Here is a 23,674-nt window from a genome sequence, read left to right as displayed (position 1 = left end):
TGCGTCTTCTCCCCAAATGGCACCTCTTTGTGACTGGGCATGGTGTGGTAACTCCCCCTCTTAGAGTGGCAGCTGTCTCTTTTGGTACTTTGGCCCTTCAGCCATGTTAGTTCAGAATCTCTCCCCTTCAGGGGTAGTCCATAAACCAAACACAGGGAGTCAACACAAATAAATTGGGAAATGCTTCCCTCTTAGGATCTATCAGAAGCCACTACTCCCTTCCCTGAGGTAGGGATCTTCAGGCAGTTGTGCGCAGGAGAGATCCCACCTTCATTCCATCCTTTCTTTAGGAGCTGCAAGGTAAAGGTCTGTTATCTTCCCTGGCCTGCCCACAAGTGAACTGTTTGGCTCCCTTTTAACTCTTCTCCAGCCTGTGCATCTCTTGCAGGGTGGTGGGAAGGAAGGGTCTGGCTTAGTCCAGAGCAGCAAACAGAGCTATAAACAGGGGAGTGTGAAGAGGAGTTCTGTTGGAGGAGAAGGTATTTGTAGAACTTAGATGAGAAGGCTATAACAGATACAGAGGCAGCAGTGGAAGACACAATGAAGATGACTGGATGTGGAAGCTGCGGTATGTACATGATCCTGGAGGGGGTACCTGAAAAGAGTTTTGTCTTCAGGAAGTGCCGCCTAATAGAGCTGATAGAAGAAAAGATCCAAGGATTGGAGATGCAGGTGGAGAGTTTAGAAGGGGATTCAAGCAGATGATTGAGCAAAGACATGAGGAAGCTGAAGGAAAAAGCTCAGACTTGCAGATGGAAGTAGGACTGGGGAATTCTGAGGGGAGCCTGCTGTGTGAGGAAAGTGGACAGTGGAAGCATGTGACTAAGAAAACCAGGCAAAGGAAAAGATGGGCTAGTGAAGGAGAAATAGAGCTCAGGAACAGGTTTGCGGAGTTGGAAAATGAAGAAGGGGCACAGCAGGTGGTCACTGAAGGTGAGAGGGCAAGGAAGAAGAGAAGAGCAGCTAGTCCTATAGGAAGAGGGGAAGAGTCAATGGCGGTAACACCAAATATGAGCCCCAGGAGGATACAGGATGGGTTGCAGAGGATGGCAAAGGACAGTAGGAATCGAGAAGACTTGCAGCCAGAGGGAACAGAGGATAGACCCGAAAATTGCATCATCACCAGGAAAAGGCAGGTCTACGTGACTGGGGACTCCTTACTGAGAATAGACAGGCCTGTAACCAGAGCTGATCCAGAGGAGAGAAGGGTGTGCTGTCTGCCGGGTGCTAAGATACAGGATGTGGACCTGAGGCTGAAGAGGATCCTAACGGGAGCAGGAAAGAATCCACTGATTGTTCCCACATGAAGGACAAATGATACGGCTAGATTCTTGCTGGAACATATCAAGGGAGACTATGCCAGGCTGGGGAAGATGCTAAAGGAATTTGAGGCGCAGGTGATCTTCAGCGGGATTCTGCCTGTTCCTAGAGAAGGGAAACAAAGGAGTGACAAGATTATGATGATCAACAGATGGCTTAGGCAGTGGTGCTATGAGGAGGGCTTTGGTATGTATGGCCACTGGGGGGCATTCATGGACAGAGGACTGTTCTCTTGGGATGGACTTTACCTGAGTAGGGAAGGAAATAGACTTCTGGGATAGAGGCTGACCCAACTGACTGAGAGCTTTAAACTTGGGATCTGGGGGAGATGGTTGGGAGATGTACAGGTAATCCCCACGCCAGATTTTAACATTACAGGGAAGAAAAAGTAGTAAGAAAGGATACAGCTGTGGGTAGGAGAATGGACATAAGGAGGAAGGGTACTGTAGATACCAATCTAATAGGAGATACTGGCAGTACAATGTCTGTGCCTAATCGGATAAAGAATGGGAGTGAAACCAAACAGCAAAAATTAAGATGTTTGTACACTAATTTGAGGAGCCTAGGTAACAAAATGGGAGGAACTAGAGCTGCTGGTGCAGGAAGTGAAACCAGATATTATAGGGAGAACAGAGACCTGGTGGAATAGTCGTCATGACTGGACTACAGGTATTGAAGGGTATGTGCTGTTTAGGAAGGACATAAATAAAGGCAAAGGTGGTGGAGTAGCATTGTATATCAATGATGAGGTAGACGGTAAAGAAATAAGAAATGATGGAATGGATAAGACAGTCTGTCTGGGCAAAAATCACATTGGGGAAGAAAGCTATTAGAGCCTCTGTCAAGGTTCCTCCCCCACTCTGAACTCTAGGGTACAGATGTGGGGACCTGCATGAAAAACCTCCTAAGCTTATCTTTACCAGCTTAGGTCAAAACTTCCCCAAGGTACAAAATATTCCACCCTTTGTCCTTGGATTGGCCGCTACCACCACCAAACTAATACTGGTTACTGGGGAAGAGCTGTTTGGAGGCGTCTTTCCCCCCAAAATACTTCCCAAAACCTTGCACCCCACTTCCTGGACAAGGTTTGGTAAAAAGCCTCACCAATTTGCCTAGGTGACTACAGACCCAGACCCTTGGATCTTAAGAACAATCCTCCTAACACTTGCACCCCCCCTTTCCTGGGAAATGTTGGATAAAAAGCCTCACCAATTTGCATAGGTGACCACAGACCCAAACCCTTGGATCTGAGAACAATGAAAAAGCATTCAGTTTTCTTACAAGAAGACTTTTAATAAAAAAATAGAAGTAAATAGAAATAAAGAAATCCCTCCTGTAAAATCAGGATGGCAGATACCTTACAGGGTAATTAGATTCAAAACATAGAGAACCCCTCTAGGCAAAACCTTAAGTTACAAAAAAGATACACAGACAGAAATAGTTATTCTATTCAGCACAGTTCTTTTTTCAGCCATTTAAAGAAATCATAATCTAATACGTACCTAGCTAGATTACTTACTAAAAGTTCTAAGACTCCATTCCTGGTCTATCCCCGACAAAGACAGAATATAGACAGACACACAGACCCTTTGTTTCTCTCCCTCCTCCCAGCTTTTGAAAGTATCTTGTCTCCTCATTGGTCATTTTGGTCAGGTGCCAGCGAGGTTACCTTTAGCTTCTTAACCCTTTACAGGTGAGAGGAGCTTTCCCCTGGCCAGGAGGGATTTCAAAGGGGTTTACCCTTCCCTTTGTATTTATGACAGCCTCCCTTGGGAAAGTGCTTGGGGTGTGCTGTAGACCACCTGGATCAGAATTGGATATGGATAGAGACCTCTTTAATGTTTTTAATGAAGTAAATACTAATGGGAATTGTGTGATCATGGGAGACTTTAACTTCCCAGATATAGACTGGAGGATAAGTGCTAGTAATAATAGTAGGGCTCAGATTTTCCCCGTTTGCGATATCTGATGGATTCCTTCACCAAGTAGTTGCTGAACCAACAAGAGGGGATGCCATTTTAGATTTGGTTTTGGTGAGTAGTGAGGACCTCATAGAAGAAATGGTTGTAGGGGACAACCTTGGTTCGAGCGATCATGAATTAATTCAGTTCAAACTAAATGGATGGATAAACAAAAAGATCTGTGACTAGGGTTTTATTTCAACAGGGCTAACTTTAAAAAAAATAAGGAAATTAGTTAGGGAAGTGGACTGGACTGAAAACTTGTGGATCTAAAGGCGGAGGAGGCATGGAATTACTTCAAGTCAAAGTTGCAGAAGCTATCGGAAGCCTGCATCCCAAGAAAGGGGAAAAAATACTCATAGGCAGGAGTTGTAGACCAAGCTGGATGAGCAAGCATCTCAGAGAGGTGATTAAGAAAAAGCAGAAAGCCTACAAGGAGTGGAAGATAGGAGGGATTAACAAGGAAAGCTACTTTATCCCTACGTGTTCTGACCTCAATAAAGTGAGAAAAGCCAAAAGCCATGTAGAGTTGGACCTTGCAAAGGGAATTAAAACCAACAGTAAAAAGGTTCTATAGCCATATAAATAAGAAGAAAACAAAGAAAGAAGAAGTGGGACCACTAAACACTGAGGATGGAGTGGTGGTTAAGGATAATCTAGGCATGGCCCAATAGCTAAACAAATCCTTTGCCTCAGTCTTTAATGAGGCTAATGAGGAGCTTAGGGATAATGGTAGGTTGACAAATGGGAATGAGGATATGGAGGTAGATATTACCACATCTGAGGTAAAAGTCAAACTCAAACAGTTTAGTGGGATTAAATCAGAGGCCCAGATAATCTTCATCCAAAAATATTAAAGGAACTGGCACATGAAATTGCAAGCCCATTAGCAAGAATTTTTAATGAATCTAAGCTCAGGGGTTGTACTGTACAACTGGAGAATTGCTAACATAGTTCCTATTTTTAAGAAAGGAAAAAAAGTGATCTGGGTAACTACAGGCTTGTTAGTTTGACATCTGTAGTATGCAATGTCTTGGAAAAAAATTTGAAGGAGAAAGTAGTTAAGGTCATTGAGGTAATTGGGACAAAATACAACATGGTTTTACAAAAGGTAGATCATGCCAAACCAACCTGATCTCCTTCTTTGAGAAGGAGACAGTTTTTTTAGACAAAGGAAACACAGTGGATCTAATTTACATCTGTTTCAATAAGGCATTTGATACGGTTCCACGTGGGGAGTTATCGGCTAAATTGGAAAAGATGGGGATCAATATGAAAATTGAAAAGTGACTAAGGAACTGGTTAAAGGGGAGACTACAACAGGTCATACTGAAAGGTGAACTGTCATGCTGGAAGGAGGTTACTAGTAGAGTTCCTCAGGGATTGGTTTGGGGACCAATCTTTTTATTACTGACCTTGGCACAAAAAGTGGGAATGTGCTAATAAAGTTTACGGATGACACAAAGCTGGGAGGTATTGCCAATACAGAGAAGGACCGGGATATCGTACAGGAAGATCTGGATGACCTTGTAAACTGGAGTAATAGGATGAAATTTAATAGTAAAAAGTGCAAGGTCTTGCATTTAGGGATATAACAAAAAGTCTTCTTGTTAAAGCTGGGGACGCATCAGTTGGAAGTAACAGAGGAGGAGAAGGACCTCGGAGTATTGGTTGATCACAGGATGACTGTGAGCTTCCAATGTGATGTGACCATGGAAAAAGCTAATGCTGTCTTGGGATGCATCAGGTGAGGTATTTCCAGTAGAGATAGAGGTATTAGTACTGTTATACAAGGCACTGGTGAGACCTCATCTGGAATATTGTGTGCAGTTCTGGTCTCCCATGTTTAAGGAGGATGAATTTAAACTGGAACAGGTACAGAGAAGGGCTACTAGGATGATCTGAGGAATGGAAAAATCTGTCTTATGAAAGGAGACAGAAAGAGCTTGGCTAGTTTAGCCTAACCAAAAGAAGGCTGAGGGGAGATATAATTGCTCTCTATAAATGTATCAGAGGGATAAATACCACGGAGGGAGAAGAATTATTTAAGCTCAGTACCAATGTGAACACAAGAACAAATGGATATAAACTGGCCATCAGGAAGTTTAGACTTGAAATTAGACTAAGGTTTCTAACCATCAGAGGAGTAAAGTTCTGGAACAGCCTTCCAAGGGGAGCAGTGTGGGCAAAAGACATATCTGGCTTTAAGACTAAGCTTGATAAGTGTATGGAGGGGGATGGTATGATGGATAGCCTAATTTTGTCAAAGATCAATTATTTGCTTTTTAGCAGTAAATATGCCCAGTGGCCTGTGATGGGATGTTAGATGGGGTGGGATCTGAGTTACTACAGAGAATTCTTTCCTGGGTGTCTGGCTGGTGAATCTTGCCCACAGGCGGAGGGTTTAGCTGATTGCCATATATGGGTCAGGAAGGAATTTTCCTCTGGGCAGATTGGCAGAGGCTTTGGGGTTTTTTTGCCTTCCTCTGCAGCGTGGGGCACGGGTCACTTGCTGGAGGATTCTCTTCACCTTGAAGTCTTTAAACCACGATTTGAGGACTTCAGTAGCTCAGATGTAGATTAGGGGTTTGTTATAGAGTGGGTGGGTGAGATTCTGTGGCCTGCGTTGTGCAGGAGGTCAGACTACATGATCATAATGGTCCCTTTGGACCTTAAAGTCTGATTCCATGATTAACCTCTTGTTGTCCAGTGTGGGGTTTATATACCCCATCACAGTTGTAAAAGAGAAAATGATTAAATTTTCAAAAATAAGTCCCACTTTTAAACATGAGTTAGTCACTCAGGGCCACATTTGTCAAGGTTTTCAGGTGCCTAAAGATGCAGATAGGTGCCTAGTGGCCTATGCATCAACTCCTATGGGAGTTAGGCACCTCAGCACTTCTGAAAATCCTACTTGGCGCCTTTCGGCACCTAAATACTTCTTCAAACTTGGTTCCGAGAGCCTAATTTCCAATTATTTTAAATGAGATTTAGGCTCCTAAGGCCCAGATCCTCAAAAGTATTAGGCATCTAACTGCCATTGATTTCAATTGGAATTAGGCACCTAAAAAAAATCACTTTTGAAAATGGCACTTAAGATCCTAAATCCTGTACTCAGTTTTGGGAAAAAAAAAATATTGAAAAGTGCAGGACATAGTCCCTGTCCCACAGAACTTACAAATATAAGTACAGCCACAGAGGAGGGGTCATTGGTTTGACCTCAGTAGTGGTGGGCATGTAAGAAGTGAGTTTTGAGGAGCAATTTATATGACTTTAATAGGACTATTCACATTAGGAATACGGATGTGAATATAATGGCTTTCAGGATTGCTCCCAAAAATAGCACTATAAGTACTTTACATCTGGATAAGAAGAATTCTCCATATAATTAGTTTTAAATGAACTTGAAGGATGTTGCTTAACTTGTGTTATTTCACTTGAGACAAATTAATAAATACAAATTAACTTTTAAAGGAATTTTGATTGCACTTGCATTTTTAAATGTCATAGTTTATTTTAGATTGTATGCCCCATATTCAGACCCTGTTTGCATTTTCTGGTTAAAAGGAGACAGAGGATTTTTCAGCTGCTGCTATGATACGAGCAGAGCAGAATTGGGAGCTGTGAAGCAGCATCACAGCTGCAGGTAAATTAATTCTTCCTCTCAGTCTCCCATCTAAGGGTCCAGTTAGGGGATACTGTAGAGCAACAAGTATGGATGAGGGGGAGATAATGATCAGTTGGTGTGGGGTGGGCAAGACAAATCTAGGTTGATATGAAAGGAAAGATCTAAGGGAAGGGTAATGAGAAACTCAGCTGCTGAAGAGGAAAGGACTGAGCAGGTGATAGTAGGCTGGTTACAGAGCAAGACATGAATGGAATGTAGGGTTACAAGAAGCAAGTGCATGGAAGTTGATTCACTGCTAGCAAGATTAAAAGGAGGTCATTTAATCATCTGAGTGGTTGTGGTGTATGGACTTCCAAGCTACTGTGTTTCCGTGGCTGTGGTGGCAGCAGAATCTCTCCATCACAAAGTAACAACCACCACTGTCTGGGATTCCTTACACTCTAACTTTTGCCAGGACTTTCCTTGCCCTACCCACCACACTGTTATCAGCTGAGACTTACTCATCCCACTTCATCATCAGCCAGGACTCTCTTCCTTCCCGGCCCCTGTACTTTCCCAATTCCACAACCAAGATACTTTATTATAAAACATGGCTGATCTGTTGTACTTCACTCTGGCCTAAATCCGGCCTGTTTCTCTGCAAGCACCGTTTCCATGTCCCTCTTCAGCAATGTCTTGAGGAATACTTTTCCTGGCACACTCAATAAGCTAATTCCTCTATAATAGTTGCACTTTCTCTTATCTCCTTTTTAAAAGAGGATCAGTACTATTAATGCTTTCCCCCATTCACTCCGCACTTGCTCTTGCTTGTAAATCTTGAATAGTTTGTGCATCACCTTTACCATGAGACCCTTGCCTGTTTGCAACAACTCTGCATCTGGGTTGTCATTTCGTCACATCTTTTTTCTTTTTCAGACTTTGAGATCTTTATTACTACTAAGAATTCCAGATTGTGCTCTCCAATTTTTGTACTGGGAAGCTTCTTCAGGACCGTTTTGTCTACTATGTTCTGCAGGTCTTCTCTTTGCTTGTTTGTCACCACTGACATCTTCAATACATATGTCCCCCACAGTTCCCTTATCTTGTGATAAAACCTTGTGCTGCAATTCTTTCTGTATTCTTCTGCTCCTTTACATTGTTCATTTATCCAGTTATTTGTGTCTTTGTTTTCTCTCTCTGGTCAACCCATTGTACTCAGCTAATAGACTTGCAGCTTCCTACACTTGTCACTCAACTGCAGCTCTTAATGTATTCTCCATCTTGGTTTCTTTGTGTAGACCTTATACCCCAAAACTTGCTCAACCACTCTTAATATAATTTTTTTACACTGTTTCATGCCTCTTCAACATTCATTTCTTCGTTCACGAGAGACATGATGTTTCTCCACTAGGCTTCTTAGTTTTCTTTCCTGAAATTTGGCTCTTCTAATTTACCCACACTATAGATCTTAGTTCTTGGCACTTTTTCAGTTGCCCTTGGCCTCAACCTCTAACTTAACACTAACTTATGATCCTATTGATATCAGCCACAGATAATCTGAATGTCGATGCACTTGATGTTCATCCGAGATTCAGTTATGAAGTCTATCATTTTCTGTATTTGCCCATCAGAGGATATATAAGTCCACTTTCTCTGCATCTTTCTTTGTTGAAGTAGCATATTTTTTATCACGAGGTTGTAATTTAGGCAGAAGTTTAGCTGCCTCTCTTTTGTTTTCTTTATGAAGTCCAAATCTGCCGGTTACTCCAGCCCAATACTACTTCTACATTAAAATATTCCAGCACCAGTTCATCTGGTCTTGAAACGGTGTGTATTATTTTCTGTAGATCATGATAAAATGTCAATTTTTTCCTCTGGCACTGCTAAGTTTGGCACATGGACTATTGTGACTGCATCAGGTTTGATTCTAAATCTCACCTTCAGCATATGAGGCTAAATGCCATAATTCCCTGGCATTAGCAACAATACAACTCCATCCTGGTGTTTACCATCTTTTCTTCCTGATGTCAGTATCCTGTGTTCATCCTGATAGAATTCTCCTTTGCCTTCCCATTTTTTTTTGGTTAAATGAATAATTTCCCACTCATATCTTTTTAACTCTATCATTACTGCAAGTGCTCCAGCCTGGTATAATGTTCTTTCATTCCATGTTCCAATTTGTGTATTGTGTTTGTTCCAACTGCATACTTTCCAATCGGTGAATGTGGCTTGTGTTTGTCTGGGCACCTGCATTCTTCCCCCCCCCCCTTTCCAGTCTTTATTTAGTTTCTATGGTCCAGTACTCACCAAGTGTTCAACCACAGCTCCTTGACTTTGTGGTTGACCAGTGTATTGTACTCCATCTACAAAACTGCTCCGAGCTATCCACTAGTTTGCTTCAGTACCATTTCTGCCAGTGTTGTACTTTGGAAGTTGTTTTGCTGGCTTCACCATAGAAGATTATGTGCACTTGGAGGACGAGACAGGTTTTCATTAGCAGTCACTGCTAGATACCCTCACAAGGTTTATCATACCAGCCAAGGCAAGGTCCTGGAGTGTGGTGAACATGCAGCTACTAGGAGCCACTAGTGAGAGTTGAGTGAGTCACCATGACCAACTTGCAGGTGAAGTCCATTGACTTTGAAAGTCAGTGGGACTTAAGATCCATAGTAGTCTAGCTAACAAAGTCAATTATGTCCATATATTTAAAGGTAATTAGGCACCAAAAGATGCAGAGAAGCACCTGTTGAGATTTTCAGAAGTGCTTAGGTGTTTAACTCCTGTTGAAACCAATGGGAGTTAGGCATCTAGGCGCTTTTGAAAATCCCACTAAATCTTTAGGTGCACACATTCTTTTAAAAGTCTGGCCCTTAGACAGTGTTGAGAATTGTACCCATTGTATTTGTTTGTTATGTGGACAGGGTAAGATTTCTGAGGTCTTAACTGTTCATTTAAGTGCTTGTGTTTTGTAAACAATGTGGTAGGGAAATATATTTTTCCTTTTGCAATCTTTATTTTTTTTGAAGCAAAGTTGTTTTTTGGTTTTAGAATAAAATGATACTTCAAAGAAATCATTAGTAAATTTAGTAAATCTGAAGAATGTTTAGCATAGAATGCAAGGCATCTTTTAATTTTAATGGCATTGGTTATGTTTGAAATGTTTGGTTTTTATTTCTCCAGTATGGAAATTTATCCTAAACAATAATGCAAACTAAAGTTTTAGATAAAATTCTGGGAGGCTGTGTAGTCATATATGTATGTCATATGAGCATGCCACATGCATTAACATTTTTTTAAATTTCCCTTTGCACTTGAGAATAAAAGTTGGACATTTGAATTTTTACTTAGAAATTTTATTTAATTTCACCTTCCTTTCATTTATAATACCAATTCCTCAAATGTATACTTCTTTTAATGAAAACATGTCATTCTAAGTTATTTGTACTTGAGTTTGTATGTGTGTTAACAGGAATAAATGTTTTTATTATAATTAAACATGAATACTCAGTAAGATACAGAGTGCAATTTGTTTATAACAGCACATTAGTTAGAAACAAAACTGTATTTCTTTAGAGGCTGTTTGCTGGGGAAACATTGATAATGAGATAGAACTCTACAGTATGTCTTTCTCTTCCTCATTAGCACAGCAAGTTTGAGAAGTCTGTCCTTGTAGTTTAGTATGAAAATCCCTGATTACTTCTATATAAAAAGAGAAAACCAAACATTGAAATTTATTGCTTTTGATCAAGAAAAGGTAACAATGTTAATTAAAATGTTCATCCATGTAGTTTCCAAAGTACTAGTGTTTATTCTTTTTGTGGCAATTTCTTTGAATTGTACACTTTCTGATCTTCATCCTGCATGACTAGTAAAATCTTAACATAAACAGCCACACTGGGTCAGACCAAAGGTCCATCCAACCCCGAATCCAGTCTTCTGACAGTGTCCAATGCCAAGTGCTCCAGAGGGAATGAACAGAACAGGTAATCAAATGATCCATCCCCTGTTGCCAATTCCCAGTTTCTGGCAAACAGAGGCCAAGGACACCATCCCTGCCCATCCTGGCTAATAGCCATTGATGGACCTATCCTCCATGAATTTAATCTAGTTCTTTTTGAACACTGTTATACTCTTGGCCTTCACGACATCCTCTGACAAGGAGTTCCAGATTGACTGTGCATGGTGTGAAAAAATACTTCATTTTGTTGTTTTTAAACCTGCTGCCTATTAATTTCATTTGGTGATCTCTAGTTCTTGTGTTATGAGAAGGAGAAAACTCTTCCTTACTTTCTCCACACCAGTCATGACTGCACAGACCTCTATCCTAACCCTCCCCCACCCCCTTAGTCATCTCAAAGCTGAAAAGTCCCAGTCGTATTAATTTCTCCTTATAGGGAAGGCATTCCATACCCCTAATCATTTTTGTTGCCCTTTTCTGGGCCTTTTCCAATTCCAATATATCTTTTTTGAGATGGGGCGACCACATCTGCATGCAGTATGGATTTATATAGAGGCAATATGATATTTTCTGTCCTATTATCTATCCCTTTCTGAATTATTCCCAGCATTCGGTTTGCTTTTTTGACTACCCTTGCACATTAAGTGGATGTTGTTTTCAGAGAACTATCCAAAATCTGAGTGGTAACTGCTAATTTAGACCCCATCATTTTATATGTATGGTTGGGATTATGCTTTCTAATGTGCATCACTTAGTATTTATCAACATTGCATTTCATCTGCCATTTTGTTGCCCAATCACCCAGTTTTGAGGGATCCTTTTGTAGCTCTTCTCAGTCTGCCTGGGACTTATCTTGAGTAGTTTTGTATCATCTGCAAATTCTGCCACCTCACTGTTTACCCCTTTTTCCAGATCATTTATGAATATGTTAAATAGGACTGGGCCCAGTACAGACCCCTGGGGGACATCACTATTTACCCCTCTATTCTGAGAGCTGACCATTTATTCCTACCCTTTGTTTTCTATCTTTTAACCAGTTACCAATCCATGAGAGAACCTTTCCTCTTATCCCACAATTGCTTACTTTGCTTAAGAGCCTTTGATGAGGGACCTTGTCAAAGGCTTTCTGAAAATCTAAATCCACTGGATCCTCTGGTCCACTTGCTTGTTGACCCCCTCAAAGAATTCTACTAGATTGGTGAGGCAAGATTTTCCTTTACAAAAACCATGTTGACTCTTCCCCAACAAATTATGTTCATCTGTGTCTGACAATTTTGTTCTTTAGTATAGTTTCAACCAGTTTGCCTGGTACTGAAGTCAGGCTTACCAGCCTACAATTCTCATGGTCTCCTCTAGAGCCCTTTTTAAAAATTGGTGTCACATTAGCTATCCTCCAGCCAGTTGGTACAGAAGCTGATTTAAAATGGTTACAAATTAGTTAGTAGTTCTGCAATTTCACATTTGAGTTCCTTCAGAAGTCTTGGGTGAATACCATCTGGTCCTGGTGACTTACTGTTAAGTTTATCAATTTTTTCCAAAACCTCCTCTAATGACACCTCAAACTAGGACAGTTCCTCAGATTTGTCACCTAAAAAGAATGGCTCAGGTTTAGAAATTTCTCTCATGTCCTCAACCATGAAGACCAGTGAAATTAATTAATTCACTTTCTCCACAATGGCCTTATCGTCCTTGAGTTCTCCTTTAGCATCTTGATAGTCCACTGGCCCTACTGGTTGTTTAGGCTTCCTGAATCATAGACTGTCAGGGTTGGAAGGGACCTCAGGAGGTAGTCTAGTCCAACCCCCTGCTCAAAGCAGGACCAATCCCCAACTAAATCCTCCTGCTTCTGATGTACTTATTTTTTTTGCTATTACTTTTTGAATATTTGGCTGGCTGTTCTTAAAATTATTTTTTGGCCTTCCTAATTTTATTTTGACACTTCATTTGCTGGAGTTTATGCTCCTTTCTATTTTCCTCACTAGGCTTTAACTTCCACTTTTTAAAGGATGCCTTTTTACCTCTCACTGCTTTTTACTTTGTTATTTAGCCACAAGGGCTCTTTTTGGTTCTCTTACTACATTTTTAAATTTGGGGTGTACATTTAAGTTGAGTCTCTATTATGCTGTCTTTAAGAAGTTTCATGCAGCTTGCAGGGATTTTACTTTTGGTGCTTACCTTTTAATTTGTTTAACCTCCTCATTTTGTTTAGTTCTCCTTTTGGAAATTAAATGTTACAGTGTTGAGCCACTGTAGTGTTCCCCCACCAGAAATGTTAAATTTAATTATGGTCACTATTACCAACCAGTCCAGCTATATTCACCTCTTGGACCTGATCCTGTGCTCCACTTATGACTAAATCAAGAATTGTCTCTCCTCTTGTGGGTTCCAGGACTAGCTGCCCCAGAAGCAGTCAATTAAGGTGTCAAGAAACTTTATCTCTGCATCCCTTCCTGAGGTGACATCTATCCAGTCAATACGGGGATAGTTGAAATTCCCCATTGAGTTTATTTTAGTAGCCTCTTTAACCTTGGTGAGCATTTCACAGTCACTATCACCATCCTGGTCAAGTGGCCTGTAATATATCCCTACTGCTATATTCTTATGCAAGCATGGAATTTCTATCCATAGAGATTCAGTGGTACAGCTCAATTCATTTACAATTTTTACTTCATTTGATTCTATGCTTTCACATATAATGCCACTCCCTCACCAGCACAACCTGTTCTGTCCTTCCAATATATTTTGTACCGTGGTATTACTGTGTCCCATTGATTATCCTCATTCCACCAAATTTCTGTGATGCCTATTATATCAATATCCTCATTTAATATGGGGCACTCTAGTTCACCCATTTTATTATTTAGACTTGTAACATTGGTATATAAGAACTTTAAAAACTTGACACTTTTTAGCTGTCTGCCATTACATGATGTAATTGAATGGGACTGTTCTCATTTGACAGTTTCTAATCAGATCCTACCTGTATTTTATCATCTTCCATCCTCTCCTCCTTATTAGGACATAGGGAAGGAGCTATAAATGGAGATTCCCTAAGGGATGTCCAAACTATGTGCTCCTCTGCACCTGTTAAAAGAAAAGGAGTACTTGTGGCACCTTAGAGACTAGCAAATAACCTTCTGTCTGTAAGCAAGGACTGGCCTGTCTCCTAAGATCTGAGAGAGAAAGAAAATAACAGAACGGCACTAGCCATCACCTTCAGCCCCCAACTAAAACCTCTCCAATGCATCAAGGAGCTACAATCTATCCTGACAGACGACCTATCACTCACAGATCTTGGGAGACAGGCCAGTCCTTGCTTACAGACAGCCCCCCAACCTGAAGCAAATACTAACCAGCAACCACACACCACACAAAACCACTAACCCAAGAACCTATCTTTGCAACAAAGCCCATTGCCAACTGTGTCCACATATCTATTCAGGGGACACCATCCTAGGGCCTAATCAAATCAGCCACACTATCAGAGGCTTGTTCACCTGCATATCTACCAATGTGATATATGCCATCATGTGCCAGCAATGCCCCTCTGCCATGCACATTGGCCAAACTGGACAGTCTCTATGTAAAAGAATAAATGGACACAAATCGGACATCAAGAATTATAACATTCAAAAACCAGTTGGAGAACACTTCAATCTCTTTGGTCACTCGATTACAGACCTAAAAGTGGCAATTCTTCAACAAAAAAACTTCAAAAACAGACTCCAAAGAGAGACTGCTGAATTGAAATTAATTTGCAAACTGGATACAATTAACTTAGGCTTGAATAAAGACTGGGAGTGGATGGGTCATGACACAAAGTAAACTATTTCCCCATGTTTATCTCCCCTCCCCTGTTTTTGTCAACTGCTTGAAATGGCCCATCTTGATTATCGCTACAAAATGTTCCCCTCCACCTGCTCTCCTGCTGGTAATAGCTCAACTTACCTGATCACTCGTTACAGTGTGAATGGTAACACCCATTGTTTCATGTTCTTGGTGTATATAAATCTTCCCACTGTATTTTCCACTGCATGCATCTGATGAAGTGAGCTATAGCTCACGCAAGCTTATGCTCAAATAAATTGGTTAGTCTCTAAGGTGCCACAAGTCCTCCTGTTTTTTGAGGATACAGACTAACATGGCTGCTACTCTGAAATCTGCACCTGTTGGCTTTCCCCCCAGTGCTTAGTTTTAGAACTGCTCTACAATGTTTTAAATTTTAAGTGTCAGCTATCAGTTCTGTTTGCTTTAGGTGGAGCCCATCCTCCCTGTATAGCTTCCTCCTTTCCCAAAAGTTTCTCTAGTTCCTAATAAATGTAAACCCCTCCTCCCTACACCATTGTCTCATCCATGCATTGAGACCCTGCAGTTCAGCCTGTCTAACTGGCCCTGCATTTGGAACTGCAGGTATTTCAGAGAATGCTACCATCGAGGTTCTGGACTTCAATCTCTTACCTAGCAGCCTAAATTTGGCCTCCAGGACCCCTCTCCTATTCCTCCCTATGTCATTGGTACCTACATGTAGCACAACCACCAGCTCCTCCCCAGCACTACACATAAAACCTATCTAGAGGTCTTGAGAGATCCGCAACCTTTGCACTAAGTGGGCAAGTAACCATATGGTTCTCTGTCATCGCAAACCCAGCTATCTAGGTTTCTAATGATCGAATCACCCATTATACTAATACCTATCTCTAATAACTGGAGTTCCCTTCCCTGGAGAAGTATCCTCAGTGCGAGAGAATACCACATCATCATCATCTGGAAGGATGCCTTCTTTAGAGATTATAGGCAAGGTAACTGGCCACTGATTAAGAATCGAAAAGTCTGGTCCATCTCCTATAGGATGCAGTTGGAGTCTTTCCATTGATTTCCATAGGAGCTGGATCAGGCTTCAAGTGAGAGGAGTAATGCAAGAACTTTCATCTTACTGGCTTCAGGTCTGTGGCCTGTACACAGTTTTTTTTTCCTGGCAGCTCAAGAAAGACATTCAGGGAATGGGACAAAGGTGAATGAGAGCATTTCCTATGAAAAGGGTCTAGATCCTGGCAATGGTCTCTTGGACCACTTGAGGGATGCATCATGCTATGCTGCTCTCAGTGCAGCTCTTGTGATACAGCTAATTGGCCAACCTGACAGCTGTCTCCTCTATCTCTGCTATGCCAACTCTCTCATGCTCATGTACCCATCCTCTGATTCCTGCAGTTTCAAGTCCCACCACTGTAAACTGTGGTAGGTGACTTATCCCCATTTATCCCTGAGCTGGACCTGTAGGAGAGGAGCGAACAAATAGTTTTACCCTTATTTCATGTTTTGTACCAGAAGAGTTCTTTACTTTGCGCAGACCCAGGGGTTATCAGTCTACTAGTCCCGGATTTCAAGCAAGAACTGGAGATAGGGGCCAGGGACAGTTTTTTTTTAAAAAAGTTAAAATATCAGAAATAATTAAATAAATAAATAGTTATAACAGTAAATGTATGTGCATTCTACACTAGTGAATCTATGTTCATCTCCCTTTGTGATTATAGAGATTGTACCAAAAGCTTTTGGTGGAATAACCCTTCTTAGCAAAAAGCACACTGTTAATAAAAGGGTGCATGGCTTAAAATGGCTCATTGCATTGGATTCTCTCAATAAGAACAGCTGGAAAATGATGATTTACATTTTGGCTGATTAAATAATAGTGTTGAAATTCCTCCTCTGTATTCCCTAAGGTTCCTGAACCAGCACCTGGCTCTTATGCATCCTTTATTACAATTTGTTTACTCTCCTCTTTCCCATTCTCTCCCCCCCCCCCCAAGTTTTCAACAGGGAAAATAATTTTGAAATTAGCAAAACCAATGGATCAGAACAGTTCTGCAATCTTATAGCTACAAGAACCACTGAAAACTCAATTACCTAAAAAAATTCTGTACCAGAAACTAATAAAAGCACAACATAATTATAAATAGTGGTCCTAGAAGGAGACGACCACATTTTTCCTTCTCCATAACAGGCCCAAAGAGGATTAAAGAACCCTCATAAGAAATGTTGGCCATTGACATTGGCCATTAAGAAGGTAGAGCTTTGCATTTAGAAGCATTTATTTGCATTTGCATTTATTTAACTGTTCTTTTCCACTGCCAAATTCAGGGCAATCAATCGTCTTGAATCTGAACAGGCAGATTTGAGCGTCTCAAGTAAAACTAAGCTGTTGATTTTAATTACTTAATTGACCTGCTTAACGGAAGCTCCTCCCCCCTCTCATATGGTTCTTCCTTCTGCTACACTTAGGTGCCACTGTAGCAGGCTCTCTCAAGGATGTCCAAACAAGGAATTGATAAAAAGGGTTTAGGAGATTCCCAGTGAAGAGGTCTTTAAACAAAGAAACTATTGATTCAAAATTCTAACTCCATGTATTTTACAGTATTGACAGAACTTAGGTTATGAGGGTTGCACAGTTTATTATTTTATTTTGTTAAATATATGAAGATGCAGCTGACTGTGGCCTGCAGCTGAAGAAATGTTTGGGCTCTCTCATTCCAGACCTTAGACTGTTGTCCATGTCACAATTATTATTAATGGGTACTTGAGTTAACAATCTCAGAAGAGGGACTAAAGGATGAATTGACATGGACTCTTGCCCCCTAGAGAAAGATCTTCCAGGTCATAATTTCAGTCCTGTTGGCAAGTTGGTCTTGGGAATACTATGCACAAGAGAAGTACTAGTCTTAATCAATGGCACTTAGATGTAGCTAGAAAATCCTTGATTTTTTTTAAAATGACTGTACAGACCAATTCAAAGGTATCCTGGACTCCAACAGTGGATACAAGCTTTTAGAATCTTTTTGCCTTCCCCTTCACTATAGAAAGCTTCAATAGGATGTGGTGGGATTCTGTACAGCTTCTCCCCAAAATGAGTGGATGGAGGGAATTACCAATACTCCATAAGAAGATCTAGCTGAGAGAACTATTGTCAAAAATTAGAATGATAAGTGTCTGGAATTTTTGACTAGGGGAGGAAAGGCAAATGCTGGGTGGGAAGTGTAGAGATTTAATAGCTCAGGTATTACACAAATAAACTACATTTTTGCTGCTCTCTTTGGGAATATAACAGCAATATTCTTTGAAGTTTTGTTATTCAAAGTAGTTAGCAAAGGATATACTTGGTACCCTGGACAAAATATACCCATTGCTGCCTGATGTGCCAATCCAAAACATCATACTAATTAATGTCTTGCCAAGTTGCAGTCCCTACATTCCTTTAAATTACAGATAGCCAAACAGGAGAACAGTGTAGACACATGAAATTTCTTCCTTCAGATAACCAATTTTTTCCAAAAATCGGTTGTCATTTTCAGTTCATTCACCTTTTTTCTTTTGGTGACTACTGTGGGCCTGCTGGCGATTAACTTGTTGTAGTGGAGACAGGAACAATGTTTGTTGGAGATAAGCACAGCCTGCAGGCTGTGCATTCCCTTCTGACTTGAAAACTGGGTTATTGACAGCTATCAATCATCATGACAGAGTTCAATTCTCCTTCATTTTGTGTGTTTACTACTCCTGCTTTAATGTGTTACTTTCAGCCTTGTTGCCCTCACAATGTACATAATTATTTTCCAGAACAGTTATATAAAATAATTTGATCTTAATTCTTTTTTTTTTTTGTAATTGCAGTTGTTTTTTGTCCTTACTGCTGGTAGCTGCTGTCGTTTGGAAGATCAAACAAACCTGTTGGGCTTCTCGACGGAGAGAGGTATCAATAACATTAGGATTACTAGGGTGGTTTTATCTTTGAGTGAATTCAGAGCTGCAAGTGAAATTAAAGTAACTCCCTTCAGATACATCATCTTTACTTGCCAGTTTTTTGTGCTAAGACAGAATAAGTGAACCTGCTTTCTTTCCCTGGTGTAAGATTATTACCTTGCTGTGGAATATGTTCTCTACTGCTGTCAAACTGAGACAGTACAGCAGAAAAGTTGATAAATTGCAAGTAATACAGTACCTGATGACACAGTATCTTAAACTTTTGTTGATGCCATTCTTTACTCTCATACTTCTTTGAGTTATTTGAATGTAATTAATATTAAGACTTCATTGTGCTAGGCACTTGTTTAAACACTTCGAAAGGGACAGTCCCTGCCCAGAACAACTCAGTGTCCTTAGTGCTTGAGTTCATTTTATTGATTTTAAAATTGAGGGAAATTCTGGATCTATTCAAGTCAATAGAAGTTTTACCATTGATTTCACTCATAACGTTTTGTATACATTGCCATATTCTCTGTTGGTGTGAATTGGTATAGCTCTTGGAAAAAATAGCTTGTAATATCCAGTCTTACTTTGTTGAAAAAAGCCATTGCTGATGAGGTACAACTCTAGTTTGCATAAATATGTATGCAGTATGACTCCAAAAGCTGAAAAGGGTTTAAGGCACTGATCCTTGCCTTTGAAACAGTTGGGGACACATTTGTAATGTTAGCAAATAATCACTTATTTGATTGGAGTTTAAATTTAAATTAAAAAAACCGCCACATTTTTTTCTCTGTGGAATTGATTTATCTTAGTGTCATGACAGTCTATTAAGTATGACTATGCTTTGAATCAAAATTATTTTTTCACTTTATATCTACACTGAATTCATGCATGCTTTAGAAGTATTAGGTAACTAGGTCTTACTGAATTCTTGCAGTAAGAAATAGCATACTAATACCCAATTATAGCTTTGAACTGAAACAACAGAGAAATCCCTATGCTACTATAGTCATTTTACTATAGGTATTGTCTTATTCAAAAGGAACAATATCCAATAGACCTACCTCAAAGGGCATGTGTGCGTGTATATTATATATATAAAAAACATTACTTGGAAAATACAAAACAAGTTTAAACCATGGTCTATTTAACTTCTTACTATTCTATTTGAGCCTAAGTAATTCTGTGCAACGATATATTGTGAAGGAATGCAGCAATTGCTTGATTCTATTTCTCACTTTAATCAGATTTTAATAAGATATTTAAAGAGAAGTGAGAAATTCCTGACTTTATAGATTTAGTGGTCTTTGTGTACTTTGTGGTTACTCTCCTAGATGTTTGAAAAAATACTATTAGAATGACCCCGAGTTAGGGTGACCAGAAGTCCCAATTTTATAGGGACAGTCCTGATTTTGGGGGCTTTTTCTTATATAGGCACCTATTACCCCCCCCATCCACTGTCCCGATTTTTTTATGCTTGCTATCTGGTCACCCTACCCCGAGTGTTCTCTGTAAGCCACTTTGACATATTGTCATCATGGGAAAAGATGGAATTCTTAGAAGTGTTTTTTCTTTACTCCAATTTATTTGAGCATAAGCTTTCGTGAGCTACAAGCTTATGCTCAAATAAATTGGTTAGTCTCTAAGGTGCCACAAGTACTCCTTTTCTTTTTGCAAATACAGAGTAACACAGCTGTTACTCTGAAACCTTACAAGGGTTAGTCATCTGCAAGTTTTTCCAGCTCCCTGTTCCAGGTCATTAATACAGATTGTAAATGAATTACTTTTACAATAGAATCATTCTGCATAAAATGGACAGATACCTACATCTCATCATTTTCCATTCATTCAGAACAATCACTTTTCCAGATTATTAATATATTAACATTTTGCAATTTATTCCTACTATTTTTTTTGTTTATTGGTCAGTTTCTTAATCCATGACAACACTGTACTTCTCATCTGTTGTCTGCCTAGGTTCCTGTCTCTTGTGATGTACTTTGGCAAAGGCTTTTTGAACATTTATATAAATTCTGTTTGATTCTTCCATTATACTTTGACTTCTTGCTGAGCTCCCTCTCTTCTGCCCTCTGAAAGGGCAGGCAATAGCAGATACCATCTCTCACCAAGTGTATTGGAAGAAAAAGGAAATAGTCTATTTCTGTTATTTCACGGTTCCCGGAAGATCAATGGAGTGTTGAGCAAGAGAGCATGAACAGGCATCCCCTTTGCTAAATACAATAGATCAGCAACACTACCTACACACAGCTGTATGAAAGGATGTGTAGAACACTGAAATGCTCAGCTCAGGGAACTTGATCCTGAGAAAGAACGACATGGTATATTAACAGACTCTCACAGGATTAAGTGCCTTACAGCATTATTCTGTTGGACAGTGTTCTGGTTGTGTTGTATTGAAACCACCCTGGAGGAACAAGGATCAAGTTTGTGGGTGTCAAAACAGAAATCTTCCTTCACTGATCAGAGTAAATTTACAAACACACAGGAAAATTCACCTAGGAGTTTGTGACAGATTCCTGGGGTACAACCTAGAACTGTGGGACTGCTGAACCCGCTTAACTTTCCACCCTGCGATGTCTCACTTGATGCTTTGCTAGTGACAAGCAGCAAACCTCTCTAATCAACAACATGCAGGGACATACTAGCTAAGTTGCATGAATTCTCTCTAAGCCACTCATACTGTACAGCAGAAAAGACCAGCAAATCCCCCCCAGTCTTGCACCCTGGAAATATACAGTCTTACACTGCTCAAGATCCTCTTGAGCAATGCAAGCTCATTAATTAGTTTGCCACTTCAAAGGCTAGTACACATGCACCAGCCTTTGCTATTTGAGCAGATTCCCTAAGCACTTTAGACAACTCACTGGTAAAGATAAAACATAATAAATGTATTAACTATAAACAGGTAGCTTATAAGTGATTATAAATGGTAGGCATAAAGGTCAAAGATAGTTACCTAAGAAATAAAAAGTAAACAAATTCTAAATCCTAAACTTTATCAGATTCAGTAAGATCTGAAACGGTTTCTCACTCCACTGGATGTTGCAGTTCTTAATAGACAGGCTGAATTCCCTTCTCAGCCTGGGGCCAATCTCCCCAGTTCAAAGTCTTTGTCTTTCCAGCATTCTTGTTGCCTTCAGAGTAAGTGGGGGAGGAGAGGGGTGGTCTCATGATGCCACTGTCCCTTATTTTATACTCTCCATTCCTGTCCCTGGAAAAATGCTGGCACAGACATATCCTGGTGGGCCTTGCTGAATAAGAGTTGAGCAATCCCCATTGTGTGGGGCTTGCACAATGGTTTCTTATTGAATTGTAAATCTCTTGTATGCAATTCCCCTGCTGTCAATGGATGTTTAAAGCTCAACTGGGTGTGGGTCACTTCCTTTGTTGCCACTGTAGAGTTATCTGTGGGCACCTCCCAGCCTCACAACATGTTTCAACAACCCTATAGCAAAATCTCATAACTATTGTGATGGGGTGGACTAGGCCCAAAGGCCCCCTGCTCGAGGCTTCAGGGTTCTGCCACACCCATTCCAGGAAAGGAGCAGTGGAGTGGTCCTCCAAGTAGCCTAGAATGGTTGTGAGGAATCAACCAGAGAGGCCAATCAGGGACCAAGAGGGCCATATAAAAGATGCTGTAGAACAGAGCAGTTGTTAGTTGCTGCTTGGAGCTAAGAAGAAAGGATTGCATGCCTGGATGGAAAAGCAACAGGACCAAAGACAGTCTGTTGGCAGGGACTGGGGAAGTGAGAGGCTACTGGCTGGCTACTAGGACTGAGCTGGAGACACTTTGCTAGCAGGGACCAGGGAAGGAATGAAGGAGCTCCTGGCTGGCTGTCGGCCCTGAGTAGGGACTGATCCTGGGGAGGGCCGCAGGAAGATAGTGTCTCCAGGGAGGAAGCCCTGGGGATATGGCCCCATACCAGGGGTGGACTACTTAAAGACCAAAGCCCAGGGAGCAGTAGAGACACACCACCAGAGGGGTACTGAGACTGTGTACCCTGGAAGTGGTCTGTTATGGTTAACATGCAGACAGTGTCTGTGACTCGCTAGAGGACTGAGTTGCTAAAAAAAAATCCACCTGAGAACCAAAAGGGATCACCAAAACTGACAACACCCAACCAGAGGGGGTGCTTGTGGGAGGTGGTGCTGACCCTGTTACATCCATATACAATGGAAATATGGATATTTTGATAGAACAATGAGTTTCATCAGATCATGACCTTTCATATGATACTTTACAAGGCATTCTTTGTACAAAATATCATAGCCATACACAAGTAGTCAGTCTGGAGGTTACAGGATGCTATTTTGGGGAACACTGCATCAGAGTCCTAGAGGGAGTGAGAGACAGATCCGTTTTCAACTCAAGCATTCCCAAATTGTGCAGCAGGTTTGGGGCAGTAAAGGCAGCTTAGAATCGGCTCATTCAGCATAAAATTGTCAGTGACCTATTATATGGCTTATCCTTTTCCATTCATTCAGAAGATGTTGTGAAAAATCAAAAGAAAAGTATGTGCCAGGTAAATTTAGTTACTCCAACCTGGACCTAATGATCATGGTATGCTAACCTTCTTCCCCTCCTCTCCAAGTATTAGTAAGCCTTCCTATTTAAAAATAGGACAAAACACTCATCTCCAGAGGCTTAGAGACATACCCTCATAGATCTAGGTCTCCTGGAACCAGTTATACTTTACCCTCCTGCTGAACAGATGAACTGTTATTTTAGAGGCTAACTGTAAGCTCATAGTTGGTTCTGCCAGCCAGGAACTGGAAATAAAGCTCCAAGCCTCAGTCCTTTTAAGACCTTTTCCTCAGGGTTTATTATGTGCCAAACAATCACAAACAAAAAAGCAAATCAAATGAAAACACTGGGCAACTACTATCTAGAGGCTTTTCCCATTTTAGCAAGCCAAGGGTGAAGAGAACGCACACCCCCCCTTAGTTTCCATTTGACCCAGCTTCCCCTTCCTTTTATACTCCTCTCCAAGCAGCCATGTGACCAGCCAGGACCTGTTAATCCTTTACAGATTACAGCACCTGTTCTTTCTCACGCTGTCATACGTGATTTAG

General features: G+C 40.7%; 1 protein-coding gene across 6 annotated transcripts in view; it reads left to right on the top strand.

Annotated features, from left to right (window-relative positions):
- The window catches only part of ATRNL1 (attractin like 1), a 1,081,427-nt gene that overhangs the window by 666,880 nt on the left and 390,873 nt on the right, over nt 1-23,674 (top strand). For all 6 annotated transcript variants that reach the window (XM_073354269.1, XM_073354267.1, XM_073354264.1 and 3 more), the window contains one exon: nt 18,506-18,584. In XM_073354269.1, coding sequence (XP_073210370.1) covers nt 18,506-18,584 — 79 coding nt within the window. The remainder of the gene's footprint in view (nt 1-18,505; nt 18,585-23,674) is intronic.

Source organism: Lepidochelys kempii, chromosome 7 (assembly GCF_965140265.1).
Source record: "Lepidochelys kempii isolate rLepKem1 chromosome 7, rLepKem1.hap2, whole genome shotgun sequence".
NCBI lineage: Eukaryota > Metazoa > Chordata > Testudines > Cheloniidae > Lepidochelys > Lepidochelys kempii.
This window is presented reverse-complemented; position numbering and strand designations above follow the sequence as displayed.